A 25,482-nucleotide genomic window follows, 5' to 3' on the forward strand; every position below is an offset into this window, starting at 1 on the left:
TAAGTGATGCGAATAAGAAGTTGAAACCTTCAGAGCCATACTCCAGGGCCTGAATTGCCAATGTAAACATCTCAAATGCTTTGAAAATGTCCCACAACATTGCCGGAAAAGTATTTTGTTGAATTTTAATTTAATGAATTCTGTTGACGAACAAAATACTTATCTTTGTGGGCTTATTTCTGTGCAACAAATACAAAACAGGGCGCCCTCGTTTAGCTGAAGATGAAGCTAATTTTCGTGATGCAACCTATTCTTACAGAGTCAGATTTTTGTGTGATGAAACAGTAAAGGAAGTACAGGTTTGCCAGCAAGCATTTCGTTCAATTCACGGAATTGGAAAGAAAAAACTACAAATCCTCCAAAAGAGGTCTTAAAAAAGAAGGTAAGGCACCCCGAGACGGTCGAGGTAAGCACAATGTAAGGCCTAATAAACTTTCAGAAGAAGCCAAAACAGCTATAGTAGAACATATAGGGTCTTTCAAGGGCAGAAAAGGCCACTACAACCTGTCACAGTCCAACAAAATATATTTACCAGAAGAATTAAACATAAAAAAAAATGTTTTGATATGTTCTGTATTAAGCATGAAAATATAAAAGTGTCCTATGAAACATACCGTACAATTTTCTCCACAGAATTTAATATATCATTTGGCTATCCCCGCATGGACACTTGTGGCACATGCGATGAGTACATTGCAAAATCAAAAATCTTAGAAGCAGAAAAATTACATTTAAATGTAAATACAGACACCGATCAAATAGAGCAAAAGGATACTGAACTAAAACGCTTGCGTATTGAGAACACAGTTCATAAGAAAAAAGCTGAAAAGGTTCTATGAACGAAAAAGGATTGCAAAGCTCATTAGCAGAAAAAATGAAGACCTTGAGGCAATTTGCTTTGATTTCCAGAAAAATCTGCCAGTCCCCAACTTGTCGACAAATGATGTGTACTATAGACGCCAGCTGCAGCTGTCAGTTTATACCTTTAACATTCACATTTTATCCACTGGAACCAGCGTTTTTTATACGTATCCACAGACTGTTGGTAGCAAAGGCAGTGACGAGGGTTTTGCTCCATGATTCACGATTTTGTATATAACTTTCTAGATCCCAATGTTAGACGACTGCGCATTTTTTGCGATTCCATGTGGAGGGCAAAACAAGAACTGGAATGTTTTTAGATTCCTTCACCAACTGGTACATGAGCAACACAGATTTGATGAAATCATTGTTTGTTTCCCCATAAGAGGTCACTCCTGTAGAAAACCATGGACATGGAGACAGATAAGAATATGGGGAGTTATTAAGCAAAAGACTAGAGTCGAGCTACCAAGCCAATGGGCAGATGTGTTCAGGCAAGCCAGGGTTAAGCCTCGACCCTTTGACGTTGTAGAAGTAAAGCAATCAATGTTTCGGAACTGGTCTGGACTTCTCAATAGCATGTATGTTAACAAGTGCCCCTTCAAATCCAGGCCAATAAGAGAACTTAAGATAACCTGGAACTCATCCTCGTTTCATCTTTCATCGAAGCTCCTACAGTGGGCATTTTGATTCTGCAGTGGTTTGTAACCGACAAGTGAAAAAACGAAGGAACTTGGCAGACAACGAATTCATTCTTCCAGATTATCTATATGAAGGTAGGTCTTATAACGTTATTAATTTAAGAAAGCTTAGTATTAGAATAAGTGTTTGAGTGAAGGCTCTCTAATGTTATCGTGCTTTAATCAACAAAACGACAATAATATTCTATTTAACACAGTATTATTTTTATTTTTTTATGAACTGTATTTTTCTATGTTCTTGTAATAAGAAATTATAAAGGATATGGAGAGGGAGGGATAATTTTAGAAAACATTCTGAACCACTCATTTGATTTTTCAATGTAAATGGTTAGTGTTAAAATTAAAATTGTATAAAATAAAAATAATGTAATTAATTGTATTCATTTATATAAATTGAATTGTAATTAATTTACATCTCTACATTACAGTTTTTGTTACATTTATAGATTTGATACCGATACCCAAGGCAAAGTATGAAGATGTTGAAGCACTTGTCCAGGTTCTGCGAAAGAGAAGCTAGAGAGTACTTAGAAAACTTGCCATACAAGTAGAGAAGCTGAGAAAGTTGCAGAATGTTCATGAATATTTTTGTTTGTAATAGTTTTTTAACAATTAAAACAGGTGTTAACAAAAAATCACTTTGTGTAGTAGATGACTTAAACTCTTTTTTCCCTGGACATCCATTTATTTTCTATGACTTACCCCCCCCTTTATAAACGTGTAAATATGGAGTTTATAAACAATTTATGTTATTTTTTAAAAAAATCAAGGAAGGTAAGACAATCTAACCTATAAAATTTTGTAGATTTAAGATAAAACTGTATAAAGAATCTAAAAAAAATTAAGAAAACTCAAATTTTATATAGAGATTTCGATCTTAAAACTTAAAAATCAGTTTCCTGTAAAATCTACAAAAACTGACTTGCCCCCTTCTTCCCCTGAGCCCTTCAAATATCCTAAAAATAAATAATCTGTAGTATATTCCTCACTGCATCACAATGTCAATATATTTTGTGGATACAAGATTACAGTAAAATTCCGATTATTGAAAACCCGAGTTATCAGAAACGACCTGAGAAGTTGTAAAAGGAGTTCCAGTAGCTTTGGATCGAGAGGCTATAGAAAGAAAAATGATTTAGGAAAGTGGTGACCCCAATATTATGTTCACAGCACTCAAAATATTTATTGCGAGGTTTGTGAATGAAGGATGAAACCTCAAGTGTCAGTCCGATGTTCGCATAAAAGAGTAATAAAAAACTTTCCTCCTCGATACCATCCAAGATTTTACTAACCACCCACCCAGTCGTAACTGTACTGTCAGCAGATAAACCTTTTACCCCTAAATGTCCCCCACACCACCACCACATTTTATTTTGGAATGTCTGTGCCGCACTCACCAACCCAGCTAGCAGCAGCAAAACCTATTTCCTCACTATTGATTGTTCACTGCTTATCTTGCAATGACCAGTTCAGTGTTGTTTACTCTTGCCTCTGATTTTTTGAAGAATAAATAAATTTATATTCTGTTGATTGTAAAAGTTTTGTAAAACATTCTTCGTGTTCTGTACATGTTATAAAATAATACTGTAATTTATAAATTTGAGTATACCTAATTATATTTCCTGAAAATTCTTTACATTAACATTACTTTGTATTATCGGGCATCTTATTTATGCAGAACATGGTTCAGGCTTATTATTTTTGATATTGAAAGTTTTACTGTATAACAAAATTGTAAATAACACAATATATTTCATTGAAAAAATATGCAGTTACCCTTTATGACAGTTAAAAAAATTTAGTTACTTAGTATGAAACTTACAGTTGGACTTTGGCTTCTATTCCAAAACTATCTTACCCTAGTGAAAAGCAGTGAGCCGTTGTTCATAATGACGATGTCTTTGGTCTGGTAGGGCTCAAGCAGTCGTTTGTCCTTGGTCCAAGTGACATACTGCAGAGGAGGATTGGACTTGATGTAACACTGGACCACCCCCGCCAGGCGGAAAGGCAGGTACTGAATGGTGGGGGTGAATGTTACCTTGGCTGGGTCTGCAATGTTAAACCCAACCTGTATTACATGTCTGACAAAACAGGATGTTTACATGTATAGCTTGAAACAAAACTAAAAACGGTTTCACTATATAAATAAATTATTTCACAAGCGTTTTGTTTAACTGTTCATAATAATGTAAACTCATGCTTAGGTTTTATTTAACAAACCCATAAATCTTCTTTTGCTTGTGTCAAAATTGTATATTTATTCTCATTCTTGTTAAATTTAATAATAATATTTCAGTCTCTCCCATCTACTTTCTTAACTTTTATTAGTTTAATATAAGACTAAACACATGCTTAGTGTTACTACCAACATGTTTCTAACTCGCAATAACAATTTGATAATTTACTTCTCTTCTTCAAGTTAAAAATGCTGCCATTTTTGAGAGGATAGCTTGGTTTTGTCTCATCAAGACCTTCAATTTGAGTTGTAACACTATAGGTTTAAGTTTTAACACTATTTAAATTTTGTAAGTTACATTCACTCCTTCTCATTATCTCACTGAGAGAAATAATTTTGAAACTCACAAAAGCAAATTTAAATTGTGTTATTACTACTTGATGAGCAGTGTTTTAAAAATGTTCTACAGTTGAAAAATGACTCACACTCTACACTGAGGTAGGCTGAGGCACTCTGGGGTTCTCCGATGCCGTTGGTCACCTCACACTGATATTGTCCTGAGTCATCAGCACTCACAGGGTTGATGACTAGGCTCCCGTCACGGCGGATAGTGACTCTCGTCTCGAGAGCCGCTATCTCCTTGACAGGTGTGTTGTCTCGTGTCCAGCGCACAGTCACGTTGCCTGGCAGTGCCTTGGCCTCGCACGAGAACTGCACCTTCTCGCCCTCTTGTTTGGTCTGATTTGTGGGTGGTACCATGATCACTGCCCCTCCTGTTCAATCATACAATAGTTCCTTTTACTTATAAAACCTAATTAATTTCCTTATGGAGTCTTAAATTCACTTCACCTTGTGAAAATATATTTCAAGAAGTCACCACTGCCCATTGAACCCTACGATCACAGTCTTTACTTTTTTACTTAGCCTCAGAATATTTAAAACAATCATTATGCAGCTATTATCATTTTACTAGATTAGTTTTTTTGTAAATTATTTATTAAAAAAATATTTTCTACTATTTAACTTCAGAAAATACATATTTTAAGCTGTAACATATATAATCCAAACAAGTAAATTTTCTAATACAATATCCAAAATAGTGAAAAACATTTAGTTTGGTTTTTTTCAGTTCTGTGGAGGGAACCCAATGCAACACAATTTTATACTCCACATGTTTTAAAATACTTTATTATTTAAAATATGGACATATATTTTATTAGGAAAGGTAAAAAATTATCACTTTTTTGTAAAGTAAGTATTCTGTATTGCTTAGGCAATACTCGTAACAATACCCAACTCAGATACATCTTTCAACATTTATTTTTCAAATGTATTTAATGTAGTATTTTTTTAGGACTGGTGCCTAAATAATCAATCTTAAGATAATCTTTTTAATTTATACCTTATTTAACATTAAATACACTACTGTGTCAATATTTAAAAATGTTATACTCTCAAAACTTTTAGATTTGGCACTCTGAGAGTCTTTAACATCTTGTAAATATAAAACCCAAAATGAAACCATAGTTGTCTGATTCCCATCCTACTTAACCATTTTGGCCAAATTCCGTCCTGTACCTATAGAAATATATTTTTGCTAACGATACAGTAAATACAATTATTCTTACTCTGGGTTGAGTTTTTATTTTTAGATTCTTTTTGGTATAACATTTCATAAATATCCAAATTAAGTACTTGTTGTCAAAGTCTAAAACTCCTTATTTATAATTTCATAGAGAAATGTATTGGTGTCAAAATGCTACAACGCAGAGAAACATACAATGTACTGCGTATACATGTTAATGTGTCATTGTTCATTCCAGAGTAAAAATCCTTCTAGCATGTAGGCCTGGTCAACAGCCATCTATTCAACACAGTCTTCAGGTTCTTTCCCTTCTGTGTCTTGATCTCAGCTGGCAGTAAGTTGTACAACTTGTCACATGTATGACAGCTTCTTCCCATACAGTGAGAGATGGTGTGGAGACAGGATTGATTCCAAAATCTCATGTATTTTAAGAACATTTAACCTTAAAATTTGGTCAATCCTTTCACACATAAAGAGTTTTGTTGGGGAATTCTCGCTATTGTAATTGAAGAATAAATATTACATTTTCAACTCTTTTTCCCATGAAACTTACCCTTAGTCCTTAAAGTTTACATTAAATATACCCATCTCAATAAACATGCATATTTAATTTGCTACTATTTGAATGTAAGTGTATAGATGTTTACAGCACTTTAAAAATTTCACCATACATTATTTTTAATAGAAAATTTGAGAATCTCAGATGTTTTTAATTGTACATGCATATGAAGGTAGACCAGTGTGCCAAATTTGAAGTGGACTATAGGATATCTGGAACTATCCTGTCTATTGTTTCAGTGAGGTGCTCAGTTTTATTAAAATAAAATAAATTAATAATTTAATTTTGATGTGATTATGACAACATTGTCTATACCTTTATAGTTTTAATTATTCCATTGTACAGTGATTTTTTCTCTCTCTCACTAACATTACATTTCGCACCATGACATATTGGATAGGGTTGTTAAGAATTTTACTCCAATGTGATTAAATATGATTTCTAGTAATTATTATAAACATCACTGATATTTAGTCCAATGCCAATTTATTTATCAGTGCATGGTTGAGTATTACTGTGGCATAGTCATAGCAACATTTTTTACTTAGCTATGACACATATATATATATGTGTGTGTGTGTGTGTGTGTGTGTGTGTTGGCGCACGGCGTGCATGCATGCACAGTGTGAGCTTGTGTGCATGTGTGCGTGCCGTCTCCACAACTTACATTCCTAATTTATTTGTAGTACTATTCCATGTGACTGTATTTTGAGTTTCTTCTACATATGTGTTGTAGAAGCTCTAGGATATAATATATGTTCTAAATAAAAAGTCAAAACTCTTTAGTATTCCTGTGTTAAAACAAATCTAGTTTGCTCATATAAACACACTCCAATATTACATATGGTATATCAGTTTATGGAGCAACTAAAAAAGAAATCTTGAATCAGATTTTAAAAGCTCAGAAAAAAGCAATTAGGTGTATTTTTAATCTGGAGCAAGATGATTCTGCTATAAATTATTTTAAAGAATTAAGAATTTTGACAGTCTACGGGCAATATATCTATGATGCCATTTTACTTGTTAAAAATAATTCACTGGCTGATATGAACTGCACATGTTTATCACATAATTATAACACTAGGGGGAGATAAAAAATATTGTTTTCAACACATACTAGAATTCTTTAAGAAAAATGTTTATAATGGTCTAAAATTTTTGAAATGTATTCCCAATTACGTTAAAAATTGTGCATCTCAGCATAAATCTTCACAATTATCTAAAGATTTTTTAATTAACCTGACAATATATGGAATTAATGAATTACTTACACAAAATATTAGCAACATCACTGTATGACTCTGTAAATACTTTAGCTTTAGTTTTACCTATTTAGGATTAGTTGTCACTGACACAATTCAATGTGTACCTGTATAATAATGAATAAAGAGTTTTTGAACTGAATTGAATAGTATTATTTTTATTGTCTTGTCAAAGGCAGATCTGACAAGCAAGGCAATATATTAATCCTTGGTATCCAAATACTGCAAAAATATATTCCTTATAGTATTCAATCACTAATAGTTAAGCTACTATGACAAGGTTACCTGCGATGATGACTCGTGCAGTGTGGCTGATCTGGCCTTCACCATTGCGTGCAATACAAGTGTAATCTCCAATGTCTTCATGGCGGATATTGGCGATCCTGAGCTCTGTGCCATCGTTGAAGATACCAATAGTTGCAGAGGGCTCTACCGGATTGGCATCCTTATACCACAGAATCTCAGGAGTAGGGGTGCCCTCCGCCTGACAGTTAAGGATGATAGCATCCCCCAGGTTCACGTAGATTATGTCTTCTGGTGTGACGCTGAATCGGGGTGGTGCTGAGTAAAACGCGTCAAAAATTAATTGATTGTTTGACTTTAAGTCAAAATGTGGACAACTTTTCTACCTACCTCCACTAATTCTGTTAATAATTAAAGATACCGTTTTATTGAGGTTTAGGGGTATTTGTTTATATATATATATACACACATCTCTGAACATGACATAGCAATTTACTTTATTTTGAATATTTATAAATCATACATAATAATCATCATAAATCATTGCCTATCTAGAAAATAATATAAAATAGTAATTTATCAACAAATCAACAGATATGAAAATAAAAAATCAGAACTATTAGGGGACAATAGTACCTTGTTTTATCAGCATAGAAACTGTCAGATGTAAATGGAATACTTAGCCAAGACAGTCTATCAGACATTACCATATTATAATACTTTAATTATAAGCTTCACCAAACAAACAAGTAAACGTAGCTCACACTGAAAATAATGCCTCTTTGAACACAAATACTGTTAGCTCTACATGGAATACCTAGCTAAGGCAGACCATCATGTGTTACCATATTATCATACTGCATACAAATGCAAGGGTAATCACCGAGTCCATTTCTCATCAATGTTTGATTACAAGCTTCACCAACCAAACGAGTAATCATAGAGCATACTGACAGTAAAGCCTTGTTTCTGCACACATATTGCAGTTTAAATGTAGATACACACAGATGTTTAAGTGAGTAACTGTTTTAATAACTATTTCTAAGCTAAATTTCATATTCTTCATACAAATATCCTGTGCAAAGGAGAACGCTCAATTACAGACAGCATGCCACCCAATGGAGTGTTAGAAAGCTTAACTGTCTTGTGAACCTTACCATTAAAATATAACTAATAGATTTTTGTTGGATAAGAACAAAACATTTGTTATTTGAGAGGGGAGTTTCATGTTATTGCCTTGAGAGATTAGGCTGACACATGACATGTACACAAGAGTGAGAATTCTCTGAAGAACTAACATGAACTTACATCCCTGGTGACACACCCACACAAACTTTTTCCCTTACAAAACATTTTAATAATCACGCAACTGCACTTAAACGTTTTAAGGAAATTCTGAGTTATATGCAACATTGTAAAATAACACTATGATAGTTATAGATTCAGAGCTCACACTAACATCAATGTAGTTTATCCTGTTTATAAATAAGTTGTCTCACATGCAATATAAAGTGAATCCTCATTCCAATTTTATTAAGCTTTGTTTTACTTGATATGAACAGAAAAAACTACTTTATATAAAGAGAAGTATACAGGAAAAATATTTTGTTCCTGTACCAAAAACCTTTTTGAGGTCCTAGAAATTAAAATTTAAGGTTATAAATTCTTGGGTAAGGCAATGTACATTTGGATTTACATATAATTTTACAAATATTCTGTTACATAAAAGAAATTTCAGTTTGGATGTTTACGCTGAGACAAGACTTACCGTGGACGTCGAGGTGGAACCAGGTGCCATTCTTGTGCGAGTTAGGCGAACGGTTGAGGAAGACCACCTTACACTCGTACCAGCCCTGGTCACTCTCTCGGATGTTGGTCAGGTTGAGACTAGCCAGCCCGTACGGTGAGTCAGGGGAGACCCTGGACACCCTCCCCTCGTAGCCCTCGCCCGAGTGTGTTGGGTAGCTGTCGTACCAGATGTAGATGGGAATCTCCAGGCCCTTCTCGGCAGTCAAACACCATCAACAAGGTTACAACCGCAGCCTCACGTTCTACATGCTCCCATTCCCACTCAGTCTTAGGACTTTATTAATTTTAAGAAAAGGATTGTATGTTATTGAATTAATAAAAATAAACTCATTTAAATCATAGTAATAAAATAAATAATAATAAAAAATGGATTTAACCTTATTTAAAAATTATAATTCTTGGGTTGAAATTTAATTTTTTTAAATGACTGAGTATTAATTTTCCACCCACCCACAATTTTACCATCAAATACATTCAACAAACACATGCGCACACATATAGTGAAGCAATGTTTTCTAAAAATTAAAAACAATTTTGTATGGGTTTCTTGTGTAAAAACATATTGAAGTAATTAAAATTCAATTCTCCATTCTAAAGTATCAAATGATTCAAAATGTAAGTTTTAAGACATACTTTGTGTATATCATGAAACTAATTTAATCCCATTGAAATTTGTGGAAAAAATCAATCCCAAAAAATGTGTTTATATAATATAAATAGAAAACAGCTTCACATTCTAAAAACCAACCTTATAAACAACAATACAAGCCTATTATATTCCAATAACAACACTACCCAATATGATACTTTAAGTACTATTCTACTTTAATTGTTTATTTTTTACTGTTAACCAGATTTTACTCGAGTGGTTACTGTTGTGTTGATGTAGGCGGGAAGGCAAAGCTGCTGCGTAACTGCGTACGTGTGTTGATGTAAGCGTACGAGAGTGCACATGCGTTGGGGTGTCTGACTGACTGTGCTCGTGAACAGTGCCTTGTCATCTGTCTTGAGACGAAGAAGGTGGGGGGGGGGGGATAATAGACAACACTGAGAGGTATTTACAGGTGCGGTTAGAATAAAAGTTGGGGTTTAATAGTTGGAGCAAAGTATATACAAAGACACAAGACTCTATTTGTAGTGTTGTGTGAATTAGTTAGTAACTTAATAACATTTCAGAAAACTGAGTACAACATTGTCGTTTATGAAAAATTTTTTAAATGTAACTTTTTATGAAATGTTATGTACAATGAATTTTGGAAGGCGAGGAAGAGGAAATTCTGATTTCACAAAACAAAATTTCACAAGATGTTCAACAGTATATAATCAAGAATTATTCTGTGTGTGAATGGAAAAATTTGATAAATTTGAAATTTGGCCAAATAATAAATAGTATTCAAATGTATGTGAATGAAAATATAAAATTACTATGGATTATGAATTTTCACTAATTTGAAGGCTTTAATGGCTTTTAAATATTGATACAATATTGTTTGCCTCAGTGAAGCGATTTCTCAGATCAAAGTGTAACAAGGCATAACAAGATTTAATAGCTTAGTGGTTGAAAACTAGAATACAGTAGGTAGATAAGTACATATCAAACGCAGATAGTTATGTCCATTAGAAATAGTGTGAAAAACAAATTAAGTAAAATAAAATAAGTTTTAAAGTAGACAAAATTTCATTTTATAACATAATTTTAAATTGTGTGATGCAGTTTTATTTGCATGAAATTATAATACAAACAAAACAATTTTTTGTCAGACAAATTTTTATGAGGGGAAAATGATTAAAGACAATTCAGAATAAAATGTTTATTCATGCATTTATATAGTCTGTTATATTAAAATATACTGTATTTATTAATACAATTAATGATATAAGCTGTAAAACTGATTAATACTCAATTCAGTTTCTGTATTGTAACCAAGTCTATGATGTCTTAGTTGAAGATTTCTTTGGTGGGGGAGTAGACATATTAGTTCTTACCACAGAAAGGACAAATTTTAAATTATATAAATTTTCTATTAATAATTGTATATTTCAAAGAAAGTAAAGAATATTGTGTCAGAGTCTGAACACACCATATGGATATGGCTAAATTCAATAATTTACTAAAATTAGTGTACCAACCGAATCACAATTTCTTTTGAACAGACATAAGGGGAAGAGGGCAAAGTTTACTCAAAACTAGAAAATTTCAACCCACTTTGAATTGCATATTTTAAAAAAGCACATGGATCTAATAGATGTTTAAATGTATCTTTAAAACAGAGTGTTGCAAAAACCCTTGACAAAATAAGTTGTGATTTTATTGAAAAGTTGAAATGTAGTCTGACAATACCAGAAAGATTATAAACATGGTACACTTCATTCATATGAGTTTTCCTGATATACTACAGTTTTTAATGGGACCAAAGTTATTGCTTTTCAAACTTCATTGATTTATTAGTTGTTTGAAATAAACAAGAAAATGTAAGAAAAACAAGATAATTGAAATAGGAAACCAAGCAATAATATTATACCTTGTTAATCTAGAAGAATAACTTTGCTTGAGCCAAGAATAAAGAGCAGTAATATTAAGGTTTTGGTAAAGGTAAAGTTAGCTGAGACCTAACAGGAGCCAATAAAATATTATAATTTCAAAAATATATCAAGCTTAGTAAAATGCACTTTGAATTTATAAAATGAACTATAAATGATTTAAGAAAGTACTGCTTAAATACTATACAATAAACTATCCTCATTTGAATTTATTAAGAAGCAATAACCTAGCTGCCAAAACATAGGAGTATTTTTAAAATTTCAGTACTATTTTAACTGACATATTTCACCTAATATTAAAAAATATGGTATTGATATATGAATGTTTCTTAAGATTTTTCAGGACAGAAGAATTAATATGAAATACTTGTTTGTTGTTACATTTTACATGTTCAGTTAATGAACAAATTGAATAGTTGTTGAACTGTTATTTGATTATCATTCCTTGAATGAGACAAATGGCTTAAGCCGATTGATATAAATGATTGGTAAATTGATTAGTCTTATTCCAGACAGAGTCATTTATATGGGGTTCCTCTTATTTAAGGATTCTCAGCTACGATAAAGTATAAAACAAATATGATATATTGACTAAGTGGTATGATTCCATTTAGGTCCCCTCTATCAATTAAAATCCATTTAGAGGATTACAGTTCAATTCTTCAGTTGGTAATTTTAATTCCGAGTTTCATACACAATTGAAAACCATTACAGTCTCTGAATAAGTCCTTGTTTCCTTCTTATTTCCCAACGGAATCATGTAAAGAGAAACAATTGGAATTGCCATCCGTGAATTCCCAATAGAACAGCGGTGCGCGGCTGCACTCTTTTAGTTCGATGGAGGAAACATTAGATTTCACAAGAAGACAAACAAGATTCACGCATTGTAGGTAGAAACAATTGCACGGCAAACACACACATAGAGAGAAGGGGAAGATCAAACGACCGACAGTACAGCACTGACACATTGTGCTCTGCCAGTGCAACATGGCTTACAGCTCACAAAGAACCCCTTCATTTGCATCCATCATCTCTGACCGTGTTGGTCCTTACCAGCTGTTTAAAGGTGTTAATTTAGTCTTTGTATGTATTAAAGCATTAATGCTAAAGAGAATACCAGAAAATTATGGATTAATTTAAATATTTATATTGAATTACCATTAAATAATTTTATAAATATAGGTATAACTTAGTAAAAGTAGCAAAAGACTACTGCGTATAATTTTTTACATTATCTGATCAGACTGATTTTTAGTTTGAAGGAAAATGGTAATACACTAAAAGTGAAATTAGAAAGGACCTTCAATGTTAGGAAATGGGACAGTTGATAGATAAACAGTTAACTATAAAGTGTGTTTTTAATTATGAATGTTTTACATAAAATGTACCACAAAGACTGAGGTTATGTTAAGAAACCAATATTTTCACATTAGAATGTTCAGTTTTGTGTTGTGTTGTGTAATGCGTTTTTTATAGCGCAGTTTGATTTTTATTTAACACACAGCTAAAAGAAAAAAATGCTACTGAGTATTGTGTGTACTTTCTCATTTATATTTAATAAGTATAATTAGTTAAAATTAAACAGTATTATTTATGAAAACTAATCAACTACATAAAATAAATGTCTTAATGAAATTATATTTTTTCAAATTATTTTACTTACTAGCTTTACTGTACACTTGAAACAAGTGATGCCAAAAATCCCTCGGATAAAGCTTTATTATTGGTAGTTTAAAATTAAATTAAACAGTTTTATATTAAAATGTTAGAAGATTAACATCTAAAGTTTTAAATTTAACAATTTGATCTATTACATTATAAACAATAAAAAAATTCTTGGTAATTCAGGCAAAAATGATTTTGTTCTTTACACTCAATACTCCAGTATTTGGAATAAAATTAGAAAATTTAAATATTTGTTGTAATACATAAATGAGAAAGTACAGCTTCAGGCTAGAAAAGCTAAGCAGGCTTTCTACTGTCTACTCTGAGTCTGTTAACTACTTCATTAGTTCTACTACTAAAATATACTATTCAATATAAATATACCACGTTACCAGTATATTTATATTTTCTAAAAACTCAAGGGTCGGTTTTGCAATTTGCACAAAATCTCTATTTTATTTACTTTTTAACTAATAAACTATTTAAAATGTTTTAATGTATTTTAAAGCTGTAGATGAATATTAATTTATTATAATTAATTAATTCTCACTTGAAAAGTTATGAAATTAAAATACATTACATGTATAAATTATATTTTACATATTAAAATATATTTTTTTTAATATGCCAATAATGACTTTTTTACTGCAAATTTTAATACAGTTATTAATTACTAACATATATTTGAAAACCTATATAAAGACAACAATTGCTTAATGTATTACTTAAAAATTAACTAGAGAAGCAGTGAAAAGATAAAAAAGTGTTACGTTCAAATATGTTTCCTGTCAATTTTTTAAATGGCTATATTAAACGTTTTTCACATTTAATTAACCTTTGGTTTTATTTATAAATTGTAACAAAGTTAGCTTCAAAAACATTTAAAAATAATCATAGTTTATAATATAAAATAAACAGGCCATAAACAAAACAAAATAAATTTAATTTAGTTGTTATGTTCTTGTATTTAAATTTCAATGCCATTATTAAGATTATTGTATGTTTTTAGTACGGTACTTTCATAATTGTTTCCCAATTTGTTTCATAAATTCACTGGACAGTACTTTTTAAGTAATCATATTATGACATTTTTATAACTTTTTTAAATTCATGCTGTCTATTCCACAATGATTTGATCCCCATAACTTCAACACTAAATTCTTTCAAAAGATACATCCTATTCTATCACAAGCAGTTGAAGCAGCACATTTTCAGGTATTTCTTCTGTTTAGTAATGCAAAGTTCACACAGGAAAATGAGAAATATGAGCATGAAAAATTTGTTGCTAACAATATTAAATTTATAAATTATTCTAATTGAAATTCAATTCAATAGAAGGTATATATTTCTTCTATTTTGTGTGTTTACACACAGTTTTTTAAATTATGAAGAATATAAAGAATGATGTATAAATATTATCAGAATATTAAACCAAAACGAAAATGTGCAGTTTCAAAAGTAGAAACACAACAGTAGTACAAGACACAAATAACGAATATAAAAGCATGCTACAGAGCTTCCAGCTGATACTCAGTCAGCTGGTTAAACAGCTGATTGTCAGCTGATCTGGTCAGCAGCTGAGGTGGGACTCTAGTCAAGGTGTTGTGTATGTAGTGGATAGTCTCTCTCATGTTGGGCTATTTGTTAGTACTCAAGTGTTACGAGAATATTCCTCACTTCACTTACCATCGACATATCACTTTTGACACAACCAGTAGAATCTATGAATCCGTTTCGATAGATGCTATTGGTTACAACAGATTTGTTAATACAATCACAAGAAAATTACAACTACATTAGTGAATAAACATGATAATATAATATTGAAATCACATATTCAAAACTATGTTAATAATCAGTTATACACGTTAACCACATAAACACATGCAGCCACTTAATATATTTTCTTAAACATTATATTAACAATTCTCAATATAAAGGAAAGATAAAAACAATAAATTAATGTATTGGTTACTACAACTTAATAACATCACTATTAGTACTTTATTTACTTTTAATATATATTTACTCACTAGCTGTTACCCACGGCTTCGCACGCAATTTTTAGAACCAAAGTCCTTATAAAAAGCAATTATGATGTAATATGATGGGAGTCCTACAAACATTTTAAAACATAAGTAGGCACATACATCAGGTAGATATTATTAAGTTCATGGTAAATAGTATCAGTGTTTAACTTAATTATTATATCATGTTTGGCACGTGTAGGAGCATTTCTGGTTCTAATTAATTATATACATAACGTCACAGCTGAATCTGCTTTGTAATCCCGATCAAGAAAACACAAATCTCGGATCACACAGGTCTCGGAAACTTACTTTGGTCAAAAAGCGTATATTTCCAGTCCTTGTCATATATTTCAGGTCTAAGATATTTCCAGTACCACAGTAGAGTTTGGCCTTGTTGTTCTGACTAAGAAAAAAATATATATACTTACATAGGACCGAGATGCCTACTTAGGTTAAAAAGTGCCTACTTAAGACCGTTTAAATTCACTTACCTACTATGTCACAGTTTAGCTTGCCATATTGCCTTGATTAAAATACTATATACGTTCGATTATATAGTTCTCGGAAATCTATTTTGGTCAAAATCGTGTTGAGTTTGCTAGGACTGAAAAGCCTATTACGACCTAGGGGGAAGTCCTACCTACTTCTTATGTACTTCCCGTATAAGGGGGAAATCCTTATTAAGGTTATGCAACATTCCAAAATAATCGTTATTAAAGTTTTGCGTTACACTTGATTTTTGGACTGTAGCCAGGGAAAGAATGAATCGTTAAGGTATGTTAGTATTCATTTCTCTGTTTTTCCGTGAGCCATTGTTAAAATGTAATATCATAATGTCAAGGAAGCCCACCAGTTTAAAGTAACTTATGTGAAAACATTCATAACTTTGTTCATTAAGGTTAGTTTTATAACAGTATCTAATGCATTAGATGATTTTAATTCGTCATTGGCGCAATCTGGAGTAAAATTTATATATTAATGTTTTATTTACTATCTGCATTTCACTACCGATCAAGCACTGTTTACTTATTATTGATAAAATTTAAATGTAAACAGATGTTTCAGAAAGTTTGTCGAATTATAGCTGTCAACAGCTGTTTAGTGCCAGTTTAATTTGAATTATGAAATGTTATTACGTTTTGTTCTTATCATAACATTCGTATGTAAACAAACTAATTTTTCAATTTGAATTCGACTTTATTTGGTGAAATGAATATGTTATGGGTGGTAAAAAGCACTCTAAATGTTAATTCAGGCCAAAAGCTATACCTGTTCCAAATTTCAGCACAATCTGTATAGCTGTTTCAGCGTGATTCGAGGACAAACCTCCAAACATCTAAACATCTCAACATACAAACATCCAAATATCCAAACATTCTAACTTCCGCATTTATAATATTAGTGGGATGATTACCAACTTTGGGGAGTGAAATTCAATGGTTAACATTGATCAATTTGCTACTTAGATTGAATATAAAATTCGACACACATTTGATACAAATTGATGATATATTGTGCGTAAAGCTTAATCATAACACAAAGAAATAATTGAAAGTGTGTGTTGAATGTAGAGTTTCAGTAAAAGTACCAGAACACAGAAGGAACACTCACGTGATGAGCAAAAGTTTGATGACGAATGTTTAATCACCTCACTGGGTTTCACAAGTTTGGCAAACACAGAACAGCTTGCAGAATTGAATGCTTTGTTCTCTAATCCTCCTCAACTTGTCCATTCTGTACTATTTGTTTTCTCCTATAACTTATAAGCTTGTTCAAATGATCATTCACTTTCAACACCTAATTCAATGTATTTCCGACATTGTGTTCCTTTAAAAACATGAATTCTCCAACTGTAAAGGGTACTGGTCACATTTGCTTTTATTTTACAACACAAAATTTAACAGTTTTATTATTAATAATAATAAAATGATTTATTGATACTCATAATGATTTATAACATTACACAGGAATGATTCTCTAATATAGCCTTCTCTGTACAAGACTAACTAAATATGTTCAAATCATAGGTCTTTATTCCGATTTTTAAGATTAATATAAATTTAACATTTAATATAATTTACTGTATTTATCATCCAATGTAATTTTAGACTAAATAATCTACATTTTTCAACCCTACTTAAAGGTATAATAACAAGGAAAAGTATTTATCAACACAAAGCATTAACCGACAGATCAATCAGTAGCTATTTGACTGGATACTTCATATATATATTATATATATTAGTCTAGTAATATTTAGCATACAGTATTGTCAGTGTTCAGACTGTGAGTAGGAAAGCATGTAGAGCCAGTGAGAACAATTAGTGAGTCCAGGCGTAACATGCTTTTCAACTCCTACCATACATTAACAAATTAATTGTGTGAAAACTACACTCCTGGGAGATGAAAATATCTCTTTTTGGTATACACTTCTTCAATATGCAAATTGGGCAAGACACCAATTACTCATAAACGTTACAAAATTAGTTAGACTTTAATGTATTAATGACAAGTTCTTTGCCTCTAAACATATATGTATTGAATTAATTTAACAGTTAACAGGCAAATGAATTCTTGTTAAAATAATGTTAACAATAAATGCTATGTAGGATTATCCACAACATGTGTCTCATAAAGGCTTTGCTGAGGTTGCATACAAATTCCAAGTCTGTAGCTACATGTGTTATTATGTTAAAACATTAAAATGTCCTATAACTGTTTAAAAATTTATTTATTCTGAAATTTTCTTGTTGCCATCTTGGTTACCGTTAAGACCAATGTATAAATATTCGCTAATGGTCAGCCAAACCTCGTGGAGTGAAGTACACAATCATCAAACTCAATGTTGCTTATATAGAAATGAAGCTTTGTGCAAAATTTCAAGTCTATAAGTTAGTTTGTTAGACTGACACATAGACAGACAGAAAAAACTTATATTTTTCCAGCCCCTTGAGTAATAAGCTTCAATAATGCTCAACCAATAAATAAATAGAACATTAACTATCAAATAAAAAAATGTTAAGCATATAACTAGATACAATGTAAACTTAAACTTGCAGTATTATTCATTAAAAGTATGTGTAAACACAAATTTATGAATATTTATGTAAAGTTATGACCTGTAACTAAATATTATACAGTGTGGTTCAGAAGTACATCAAACAATAAATGAAAATAAAAATAACAATGATTTTGCACAGTTATAGTATACTAGAGGTCCGTTAAAATCCCCACCGTTCCTGCCAATCCTTTACTATGGTGGTGACCTATTGCCAAACATCGCTTATAATACACTAGAGGTCCGTTAAAATCCCCACCGTTCCTGCCAATCCTTTACTATGGTGGTGACCTATTGCCAAACATCGCTTATAATACACTAGAGGTCCGTTAAAATCCCCACCGTTCCTGCCAATCCTTTACTATGGTGGTGTCTTATACCAAACAACATATGTGATAATTAACTGTTTTTGCACCATAGCTCATCCCTGCACTAGTCGTGTGATCATGGGGGTTCAAATATGGATGTTATTAAGGATCACTGTAAACAAACATTTTAGATTTTCAATATTTCAAGCCTCCGTATCCAATATTTACAAAGAGTGTTGAGTTTACGTGACTGATATCATGGTTTACTACAAGTTATTGCAATTGGTTATGAAGAGTTGCAGTGAAGCAGTTGAGCATAGCAAAAAGTGATTGATTACCTCTGGGTATAAAACTGTAACTACATGTCTTTCCTTGAAACTAGACATAAAATCTTCAGTATATTGCTATCCACGGTATTTTGTAGCTGGTGGTGTAATTCATGTACAGTGTTTGGTGGAAGGCAGCGAGAATTATCTGCTGACAATATCTGAATTCGAACATTTAAAGTAAACCAACCTTAACTATTGGAAGATTTTATTCCAAATTTGTCCTGAACACTGTTGTCCGGTAACTTCCAAAACCAAATGGCGGGAAAGTACATTAAGTTTAGTACCCTTAGTTTTTGATCTGTTCAAATTTTATACAGGTGTAGTTAGTTTTAAAAGTAAAGTAAAGAATGTCTTATTTTACCAGGTGAAGATAGGCCTACGGAGCCCTCTCTAACACAACCTGGGGACAAACGGCTTAAAGGTAACTTCCGAACCACCACAAATGGCCACTTAGGAGGACTAATTGCAAGGACAGGATCACTCACCAGTTACCCATCCAATCAGCAGCCACACTTAACATTGCTTGATTTGGTTGTCTCGTGATGACCACCATATTCCCTACACAGTGCCGCTGGCAATTTGTTGACAGTTTTAGGCATTTTGTTGCCCTTTGGTAAGTATAATTAGACCTGTCAGTTTGTTGGGATAGCAATCAAAGGGATTTGCAACATTTCAGAGGTATGATAAAAGTAGATACTTTCTATGACTATGTTTTAAAACACCTCACAAATATTTACATTTTTTTCTTAAAACATTCAATTAAATGGTACTCAAGAACAATTAAACTATAGAATTGAAACTTTGTATGAAACTTCATTTCTATATACAATATCGAATTTGATGATGGTGTGTGTATCTTCTCCTCCCATGGGATTTCCAGCTGAGTCGTGGTACCTTAAAATTATTACTGGCTAAGCATTAACGATGCCCATCACTCAAGAGGATAGCAAAATTTCTCGTTTGTCTGTCTGTACACAGGATATCTTGAAAATAAATTGAGCTATAGACTTGAAATTTTGCACGAAACTTCAGCGAAGTCTATTATGCGTCATAAGGTTTGGTGTGCAATGGTGGGACATTGTACTTAATGAACAAATTACAGTAATAAAATAAAATAATATTAATGAAAATATTCTAAACAATTATTTTTGAATTACAGACTAAAGATTTTTTAATCATTCTACTGATTATATCATTATAATTTAGTTTCACTGCTGATATGTGATATCAGCAGTGAAACATAACATATACTTAACATATCCTTAAGTCTGTTTTTAATATTGATTGACAAACATTTACTTATAAATCAGTTGACATTTTTTCAAATTATAAACAAAATGCCTTAGATCATACAATTGTAGTTCAAATACTGTTTTTGTAGGTTTGATTTTCCCTTCTAAGTAACATGTACCTTGCAAAGGGTTGCTGATGAAATTTATAATAAATTAAAAAGTGAAATCTAAGGCACTAAAGCATTAATCTAATTTGTTTATAAAATTAGTTCTGCATTTGTATTTACCCATTTATTTGCCTTTCTATTAGGTATAATATACATAATTTGAAAAATATTGTCTTTAAAACTTAAATTGTATATATAAAAACGGCAATAGCTATTACTTTATATACTTATATACTTTAGGAAGGGTATGGGATTGTTCTACCCAAACCATAAAAATGTAATACTTTTGTTAAAAACATCTGAAATATTCATTAACATTCCAGAGAAACTTAAAAAATCTGAAACAACACAAGTATGCTAATTTAGGTGATAAGAGTTAACCTATTTTCTACCATCTAGTTCTAATAATCCAAACAAAAGTTAGTACAATAGATTCAGCAGCATGTGGGTTTTCATGTCGGATCATGATACATAGATTTCTAGAGAGTAGCAGTAATATAGTCATAAATTTGATTGTTTTCGACAAATCTCTTTAAACATATTTTTAAAAACATACTAACAGACACCTGGTAACTGACATATCATACACTATATAAACTTGCAGGAATAATATTAGTGTTAACTTAAATTTATATACTTAAATTCAGTGTGTGTTTAATATATATTGTAAATAATTTTACCAAGTTTAGAAAGTTTTGTAGAACATATGTTGGGACTAGCCAGATGTTGGGAGGTTTCCAGAGAGGACTGATACTCATATCTGTTTATCTGTGCTGAGAAAATAACATGATACTAGTAGATAAGTACAGATAAGTACTACTACTACTGCACTAGGCAGCAGCAAAAACACATTCCCAAAACCTACACAAACTCAAACCATATCTCTCAAGATGCAAGTAAAAGTGACTTTCAACAACAAAATCCTGCTTTTGTACTCTAAGATTCTTCAGCTAAAACCTGCAGTAAATAATGACAAACCAAAACCTAGGCCTATCGTTGGCACAAAGGCTCTTGCGCCAAACAGTAACAAGCTCACATGTGTGAAGAAATTAAATTGGATTTTCATCTCAAGGCTTGACCCGAGCGTTTGTAAAGGAAGATCTCAAAGAATATCTCACTAGTGGAGGTATTAACTGACAGTTCTTGTGAAGATTTTGTGTCCTCGTTTCACAACCTATAAATCTTTTAAAATAGGTGTAAACTGATGAGCAAAAGGATAAGGTGTTTGGACCCGGGATTCTGGTTGGAAGGGGTGCTAGTAAAAGAGTTCGTTCACAAGAGGCGAAATTTGAACAACAGGCATTTTTTGTCAGCAAATTAAGGTCAGATCCAAGTGAAGATAAATCTAACCTTCCTGCTACAAATAAGCCTAGTCAAATACGTATGGATCCTAAACCTAGAGTAGAAGAATTTGTGTTCTTCGGTTTGGAATGTGCAAGGATTGTTATCCAAACTGAACATAATTGAATCTTTGACTGAGGACATAGGACCTGATGCTCTGTGTTTCTGTGAACATTGGTTAACCTCTGAGGAAATCTCTACCACTGCAATTGATGGCTATGACCTCAGGGCTTCCTTCTGCCGACCTCAGTATAAGCGTGGAGGTGTGGCTCTCTTCCTAAAAGCTGGAATTGAGAGTAAGTGCTGACTAATATTGATAGCTTTGCATGCATATCTGACTTTGAAAGTGTGTGGGCTATTTATTGCATGTTATAAGATTGTTCTTATTAATGTATATAGAGTTCCTGATAAAAGAAAAGACTCTATTGACAATTTTTTATTGCTAAGTTGCATGATATGGTGAATTATATATTTATGATGTATTCCAATTGCAATATTGTGATTGCAGGGACTATAATATTAATATTTTACAACCTCATAGCTATGATACTCAAGAATTCTTTAGCTTACTAGGTATGTGTGGTATGAGACACACAATAACTGAAGTTACTAGACCATCCGTTTCAGCAGATAGACTTGGTCACTTTAATGTAGGCTCATGCATTGACAATTTTTTGACAAATGTCCATTCTGATCACTGTTTCGGCTAGTGTCATACCGACTCTTTCCACTTCAGATCATGATGCAATCACTTTGAAATTAGCCGTTGATCAGGTAGAGTTTATCAAGCGAGGAAAGAACCAAGAACTGTATTTTGTAGGCAAATGTCCAGACCTTGGTTTAAAAAATTTTATCTTCCTGCTGAGCACAGTAAGTTGGCTTTTCACGTACTCTTGTACAGAACCTGCTGATATGGCATACTGTTTCTGTCCTGTTTTTTTAAATGTAGTAAATGTGTCATACCCCTTAACTAAGAAAATAGTAAAGTTATAAAAAACATTCCAGTGCAAAAAAATGGTATACAGAAGAACTTTATAAATTGAAAGAAGCCTGTCTGGACTATTATTATGCTGCCAAAACTCACAGTGTATTAATGTTAAAACTGTTTTATAATGATCTCAAGCTTAGGTATAAACAAAAAGTTACAGGCTACAAAATGTGCTTACTACTCAAATCTCATAGAAAGCTCATCGAATAAATCAAAAACAACTTGGTCTCTTGTGAAGGACTTGACTCATATTAGTACTAAAGCCAGATTTACTCTTAGTGATCCTGGCCTAACATCTGAAGGTTTAACAACTTTTTTGTCGACAGTGTGAAGAAGTCATCAATGCTATTCCATATAACGGAAAATGTTTTTCGTCCTTTCTCAGTACCAATACACCAAGCCATTTCAGCTTTACTCAAGTGACAGTGGAAGATGTATATGGTGCAATAATGAGTCTTAAAAATAGTAGTTCTCTGGATGTATATGGACTGGGACTCTCTAATCATCAAACAAGCTGCCTACTACATTACCGAACCATTGACTTGTCTCTTTAATAGGTGCATTGAAGTGGGTACATTTCCCGACTGTTTAAAATTCTCTAAGGTTGTGCCTGTACATAAAAAAGGCAGCAAGTCAGAGTACAGTAATTTTTAGGCCTATAAGCATTATTACTGTCCTATCAAAATATTTGAGGTTTTATTGAATCGACAAATTGTACATTATTTTGAATCCCACTCTCTATTCCGCAAGTGTCAGTATGGTTTTAGAGCAAAGCACAGTACAGTGGACGCGGTTTTATCATACACTCTTAAATGCTCTGAAGGCTTAGAAAACAAGTTTAGTGTGGGTGGAAGGATGTATGATTTTACCAAAGCCTTCGACACTGTTTCTCACAAAATTCTTCTACAGAAATTAAAGCACTACGGATTTCAAGATTCAAGTGTTGCACTCATGAAATCTTACCTTGATAAACGTTACCAGGCTGTTTTGTTTGGAGGGCAGTGTATCTACTTTTCAGTTGATGGAGCATGGAGTCCCACAGGGCTCAGTGTTGGACCCAACTATTATTCATAATTTATGCAAATGACCTACCCAATGCTATTCAGAGTGAATCAGTGGAAGCTTAGCAGTTTGCTGATGACTTAGCACTTGCTGTATGTGAGAGGGGTAGCATGGCATTGAATTTGAGAATGGATGGATTATCGAACATCATACGAGATTGGTCTGAAGCAAATAGTCTCTGCCTCAATGACGCTAAAATGGTGGACATCAAATTTACATCAAATCGCACTAGAAATATGCATTCTAAAGCTGTCAAGTTTCCTTGGTGTGAACCTTGAATCTAATTGGGATGGGAGACACACATTAGCTCGCTCGTCAAGAAAATCTGTAGAGGAATATTTACTCTCAGAGTCCTTTATCGCACCATCTCAATTCAGCCTTGCTTACCGTATACTATGCCCATATTCATAGCCACTTGGCATATGGAACCATTCTCTGGGGAAACCATTCTAACTGCTATTCGTCTATTGGTTCTTCAAAAGAGAGCATTACGGGTAATGACAGAGCGCCCAGCACATTTGTAGACCAATCTTCAAAGATCTTTGGAATTTTGACTTTGCCAGCAGTGTTTGTACTTGACTGTTTGAGTTATGTCAGATGCAATATTGGAAACTTTCAGCCTTTGAAGATATACATGAGCATAATACCAGACATAGACAGGATCTCTTCATTAAATTTCATAAGTACGCAAGAACTCAAAAAAGTTTTGAGGTGGTATCAGTGAAAGCTTTTCAATCTTTTACCCGTCGACACAAGACTGTTGTCTGTAAAGCACTTCAGACAAAAGCTCAAAACATTTCTTACCAACAACCCAATTTATAGTTTATTTGGAGTTTTTTGATATTATACATCTTTTGGAATAATGTATAAAAATTGTTATTTCTTTGTATGTATTTTTACTGTTTATTCTAAAACTAATTTTTTGACACTATTTCTATGTAACATGATTATCACGAATAAAGATTGTTTGACTCTTTGACTCTTTGACTCTTGACTCTTGATGCTAAAATATGAGATTGAACATACAAAGTGGTTAAAGAAACTTCTGTTTAATCTAATCTCCATGTTCTTAAAGTTTTTATTCATATTTTATATCAACCTTGTACCTATAATATATAGTATTAAAAAAAGAGGAAATTAAACAACCCTTCCACTCGCCAACAAAATATAAAATTATAGGTTTTAGCCTCCCTCTCCCTCCCAAAAGACTTTTCCATGTTTATTATAAGTGGGTGAAAACAGTAAAACTGATCATTATATTTTACCCGAATCTAGTGCCAATATATTATATTTTTTCAAAATTAATCAAGATGTTGTTGGTAAAATAAGTGCTTATAATTTGGTAAAGTTACAAGAGTTATTTTAAACACACGGTAGACTTCAAAAGACAGCTTAGCCAAAATAATACATCTCAAGATTAAACTGAGCAATGCGGGAGTGGGGGAAGACAAGTGGGATACTCCATGTTAGGACATTGCTGACTTTGATCTGACCTCATTAGCAGGTTGCACTGTTCACAGTGACACTCGTGAACATTACAACTTTAATTACGGAAACTGTATTTG

General features: G+C 32.4%; 1 protein-coding gene across 12 annotated transcripts in view; it reads right to left on the bottom strand.

The window, feature by feature from the left end:
- Window positions 1–25,482, bottom strand: part of LOC124356897 (protein turtle-like) — a 503,250-nt gene that overhangs the window by 32,297 nt on the left and 445,471 nt on the right. For all 12 annotated transcript variants that reach the window (XM_046808179.1, XM_046808181.1, XM_046808180.1 and 9 more), the window contains 4 exons: window positions 9,156–9,387; window positions 7,430–7,705; window positions 4,224–4,511; window positions 3,421–3,611 (listed from right to left, as the gene is read on the bottom strand). In XM_046808179.1, coding sequence (XP_046664135.1) covers window positions 3,421–3,611; window positions 4,224–4,511; window positions 7,430–7,705; window positions 9,156–9,387 — 987 coding nt within the window. The remainder of the gene's footprint in view (window positions 1–3,420; window positions 3,612–4,223; window positions 4,512–7,429; window positions 7,706–9,155; window positions 9,388–25,482) is intronic.

Source organism: Homalodisca vitripennis, chromosome 3, assembly GCF_021130785.1.
Source record: "Homalodisca vitripennis isolate AUS2020 chromosome 3, UT_GWSS_2.1, whole genome shotgun sequence".
NCBI lineage: Eukaryota > Metazoa > Arthropoda > Insecta > Hemiptera > Cicadellidae > Homalodisca > Homalodisca vitripennis.